The 4,977-nt window shown below is 61.4% G+C and overlaps 1 protein-coding gene across 1 annotated transcript; it reads left to right on the top strand.

Annotated features, from left to right (window-relative positions):
• Positions 1–220: 220 nt before the first annotated feature.
• On the top strand, positions 221–4,110 carry LOC102738731 (PR domain zinc finger protein 12; the record flags this gene model as incomplete). The annotated part of the gene is made up of 3 exons (XM_006746122.2): positions 221–443; positions 2,315–2,505; positions 3,955–4,110. Coding segments are annotated over exons 1-3 (570 nt in total), but the record flags the coding sequence as incomplete, so codon positions are not given.
• Positions 4,111–4,977: the final 867 nt, after the last annotated feature.

Here is a 4,977-nt window from a genome sequence, read left to right as displayed (position 1 = left end):
CGCCTCGCTCCCCCTCGTTCACTTTCCTTCCAGCCCGCCTCGCCTCCCGCTCCCTCCTGTGTCCTCCCCCTCCTCCTCCTCATCCTCGTCCTCCCCCTGCTCCTCTTCCTTCTCCTCCGGCACAACCCTCTTCTCTCGGGCTTCCGCTCTCCTCTCGCCCGCCACATCCCCGCGTCGGCCCGGCCGTCCGTCCCCGGCGCCGGCGAGCCTCGGACAGCCCATGATGGGCTCCGTGCTCCCGGCTGAGGCCCTGGTGCTCAAGACCGGGCTGAAGGCGCCGGGGCTGGCGCTGGCCGAGGTCATCACCTCCGACATCCTGCACAGCTTCCTCTACGGCCGCTGGCGCAACGTGCTGGGCGAGCAGCTCTTCGAGGACAAGAGCCACCACGCCAGCCCCAAGACAGCCTTCACCGCCGAGGTCCTGGCGCAGTCCTTCTCCGGCGGTGAGTCGCGCCGTCGAGGCCGGTCGCACCCCCTCCTCCCGGCGCCGCCGGGTTTCCCGCCGGCGACGCCCAGGGCGCGCGGCAGGGACACAGGGCGGCGCGGCTGCTCGGTGGGCCTCAGTTTCCCGGGAGCCGAACCGCGGCGCGAGCAGCCAAAGGCCGGGCGGGGCGGGAAGCAGCTCCGCGCCCCGCGCGGCTCGGAGAAGGGATCGCCGCGTCCAGGCTGCCCCGGCCCTGCGGCCCCCCGCGGCCCCCCGCCCGCCCCTCACCCCTTTGAGCCGGCGGGTTCCCGACATCTAAAGCCTTACTAGGCGTGTAATAGCAGTTGACTCAAAAAGAAGGGGTTTAAAATTCATTTAGTTAACTTGGGCTTGACCCGCGAAAGTTCCCACTTCAACCGAGAACTTTAAAAGGCAGGGGGGCTGGGGAGGGGGCGGAGGGCGGGCGGGCGGGCCGGCAGAGAAAGCCGCTGAGGGAGCGAGGGAGAGAGAGAGAGAGAGAGCCAGAAAAGTTTCTTTTCTTTAAGATGTCTCAAGTTCTTATTCCTCATTCATCAACGTGCAAACAATATCTTTCCCCGGCGCTGGCATCTCTGCGCGTCGCCCTCTCTTCCCCCGTGACGATTTCTGTTCCTCTCTTAATTTACCGTGCAGACTAATCCCACTTCCATTCACGCTATGTCAACCATCTAATCCCCCCTTTTTGTAAGGGGAATTCCTCGGCCCCTTTTAAACAAGTCCCCTCCGCATTGAGCTACAATTTACTGCTACAGCATTCTTCCAGGGCTAATGAATTTAGAATTAGCAATTTCTTTCGAATGGAACCGAATGAATGCTATCACTTTAACAGCGTGACAAATTGCCGGCCGCGCCGCAATGGACACCGTTTAACCCCCCCCGCTTTCAGCCGGCCCGCTCGCCGGCTATTTTCCCAGGTAGCTTAGAGGGGAACCTTGTAAGACACGGAGGCCGCCCCTGTGCGCCTCGCCGCCCCTACTCCGGCTGCCAGGCCGGACAGGGGGACCCCCAGGGGGCCGGGGCCCGCCCGTTCTTTCCCGCCCAGAGAGGCGACTTCAGGGCTCGCCCAGGTTCCCGGCGCCGCCCTTTCTGGCACCCCGGATCCTGGGCGCCGAGGGGGACCGAGGCGGGCCCGGGGTCACACAGAGAGCGCCGGAGGCTGCCCGCCGCAGCCCACGTTCCTTTTGAGCTTCGGCCGCCCCCCAACCCCCGCCGCGCCGCAGCCTGAGGTCTCTTCCCAGCGCCGTAGCCAGCCGGCGCCCAGGCGCAGCGCCTCCCGCACCCCGGAAAAGACTCAGAGCTCCTGGCCGCAACCGGGATCCTTCGACAGCGCCCTGTGTTCAGTGCAGGGAGGCGCAGTGAGCGCTGAGCGTCCCGCGGAAGGAAGGTCTCAGCTTGGCTATCACCTCCTCCTGGGAGCTGGCCTCAGTTTACACATTTGTAAAACCGCGTGCTGCGGAGGGCACAGTCGTTCTTAAACTCTTCCAGGGTGGGGGGGCAGGGACGTTGTGGATGCTTTGAGAATTAGTGGAGAGACCAAATAAATAAAAATAATAAAAGCCCCTAGAAATGAGCCCCAAAGCACCTCTTGCTTCCGAGGGCACAGAGGATCCCCCGGTTGCAAACGGAGGAGATTCCTGCACTGAGCACCCCGCCCCCCCCCCCCCCCCGCCGCCCGCCTCCCCCACTCCGCAGCCCGCACACACACACCCTAGTGACTTCCCCGGAGTCACTTCGGGGCGGGCCTGAGGTTGGTCTGGCCGGACAGGACTGGCCTGGGTCTCTGGCGGGAAGGGCGGGCCATTCCCTGCCTCAGGCTCTGACCCAGTCCCCCTGCCCTGGCGGCGGTCACAGAAGTGCAGAAACTGTCCAGCCTGGTGCTGCCTGCGGAGGTGATCATCGCGCAGAGCTCCATCCCGGGCGAGGGCCTCGGCATCTTCTCCAAGACGTGGATCAAGGCGGGCACCGAGATGGGTCCCTTCACTGGCCGTGTCATCGCCCCGGAGCACGTGGACATCTGCAAGAACAACAACCTCATGTGGGAGGTAGGTGAGGGCCGGGGGAGAGGGGTGCCGGCGGGAGGGCCCCAGGCAGCCGCCACTCCGTCCCTGTCGCTCCCTGACGTGGGATCCGGGATCCTACCGCCCTATGCCTGGCGATGCCTCCCCAAACCAGGCTGCTAAGGCCATTGTTCAGAAAATCTGACCCTCTTTCTTCCGGCCAACCCTAGGGACTGTTGTTGGCCCTACTTCAGAGGAGGGCACTGAGGCCTCCGGAAGCCATGTAGCTTGCCCAGGGTTATGCCCAAAGCGCTGAAGCCAACCCTGGGGACAACCTCCCAGCTACCTGCATTCTTCTCCTTGGGAGGAAGTTGCAAGGAAAGCCCTTTGAACCACCCTGGCCTGGGGGTAAGGGTGGCCAGTGTGGGGAATGGAAGGGGCCAGTGCTTCCTAGGAATGAGCTTCTCAACCCAGGCAGAACAGTGACAACTGGAAATGATGGGGGATGAATTGGCGTTGAGATAACTTTCTGAGTCAGCGGCCCGCATTCCACCAAATGATCTCATCAGCCCTGTGAATTATTATTCCCATTCTACAGAAGGAAACTGAAGCTCAGAGAGGCTTCCACCCCAGGCCTTCTGACCCTGCTCTCCTCTGACAGTGCCAGATGCCAGGGACGGCCACCCTTAGGACACCCTTAGGACAAAGCCACTCCCAAAGCTCTTCCTCCCCTGGGGCTCTTACCTTGCCGAGGCCAGGCTGGTGCACCCTTTCCCTAATCTCATTTCCCTTCCCCCCATGGGTCCCCACCACAGCCCCCACCTGACAGTCCCTGGAGGAGCCCAATGTGACAAATCTTGGCTCTGGTCACAGGCGCAGGAGGAAGGGAACAGGGGGATGGTCCAGATGCTTCTCCTGACCTCACCTCCTCCCTCCCTGGAGGCCTGGGCCAGTAGTTATCTTCTCCATTTGTTGCTAGGTTAGGAAGTTGGGGCCCAATCTGATCTCTGAGTACTCTTGATAGCTCCCACAAGGGGGCTTGGGCCAGGCCAGGGTGCCACAGTGAGCCAGCCTTCCCTCTCCAGGCTCCTGTGTCCCCCTCTGAGGTCCTGGTCCGTGCTCTCTGCTGCTTTGGGGAGCACCTCTGCATCCCCAGGGAGTTAGCTGGCTGTTACTTTGTCGAGTCAGTGATCCCTTGGAGACCCTTTTCTTCCAGAGTTGGGGAATACGTGGCCGCCGGAGCCTGTGGGGCCCTGGAGACTGACTCCCTGTCGGTCCCTTCTAGCTGCCTGGCCTCAGGCAAGTCACTGCACTGCTCCGAGCACCCCTTTTCTCAGCTGGAAAACTGAGATGAGTACAGCTGCTCGCCCTTCCTGGGGCTGTCGTGAGGATGGAGAGAGCGTAGGAGGACACACCGGCAGTGGCCCAGCCCGGTCACAGGGGGCACCTGCGGCACAGCCTGCCTCACTCAGCCCCTCGTTTACCTGCATGCAGGTGTTCAATGAGGACGGCACAGTGCGCTACTTCATCGATGCCAGCCAGGAGGACCACCGAAGCTGGATGACCTACATCAAGTGCGCACGTAATGAGCAGGAGCAGAACCTGGAGGTCGTCCAGATCGGCACCAGCATCTTCTACAAGGCCATCGAGGTGAGTGCCTGTTCTGTTCTGTACGAAGCCAGGGGGCAGCCAGGAGAAGGGGCGCAGGCAGCAGTGTCCGGGGACTGGGGGTGGGGGGGATGGAGGTGCATTGATGCCGGCCACGCTGGCCCTGCCCAGGCCCTAGGGCTGGGGCCCAGGCATCATGGTCTCTGGGAGCATGAACTTCGCGGCAGGTTCTCTGGTCTGTAGATCAGAAAGGACAGAACTTTTGACTTCAGGCCACTGGGGATTTCACGAGCACCTCAACCGTGAGGCTCCCGGATAGCTGCTTAGGGTGTCCCGGGGTTCAGAGACCAAGAGACACAGAGAGCAAGACGCAGGGGGAAGCATTTGAATGCAAGAGAGGGCATTGTGTCTGCAGCATTTTCGCTGTGTGTTGTTCCTTGTCCTGCATGCGTGGGACGCTGATGTGGGGATCATGACTCTAAGTCTTGGCTCTGACACATTGATCACTCACTGTGTAAGGCTTCTCTCCTAGACTCTGTGGATGTGTTATCCTTTATAATCCTTGTGCATTTAATCCACGAGGGAGGGTTCTGCGATTATCCAGTTTGCAGACAAGGAAGCTGGGGCTCACTTGGTGGCAGAGGGACTCGGGAGCTCTTACCAGGCGTTGGGGGGAATGTTAGCACTAATGCCCGTGCTGGGTCGAACTGCTTAGAAGCAAGGGAAAGGGAAAGATAGCAGCAGATAAATATCACATCCCATGGTTGGGAGTGGCTAAGCCCCGCCCAGGTCATGGGAAGGTTCAGGAGGATGGAAAAAGGAGGTGTTCCCGATAGGGAAACCTTGGACAGAGGCAGAAAAGCTCACGGTCTACAGAGAGGGGCTGAGGGCACAAAGCAAGCCAAGTGG

This window comes from Leptonychotes weddellii, unplaced genomic scaffold (genome assembly GCF_054177405.1).
Source record: "Leptonychotes weddellii isolate Sample4059 unplaced genomic scaffold, ASM5417740v2 HiC_scaffold_4903, whole genome shotgun sequence".
NCBI classification, from domain to species: domain Eukaryota; kingdom Metazoa; phylum Chordata; class Mammalia; order Carnivora; family Phocidae; genus Leptonychotes; species Leptonychotes weddellii.
Note: the sequence above shows the minus strand (reverse complement) of the source record. Positions and strands in the feature narration are given on the sequence as shown.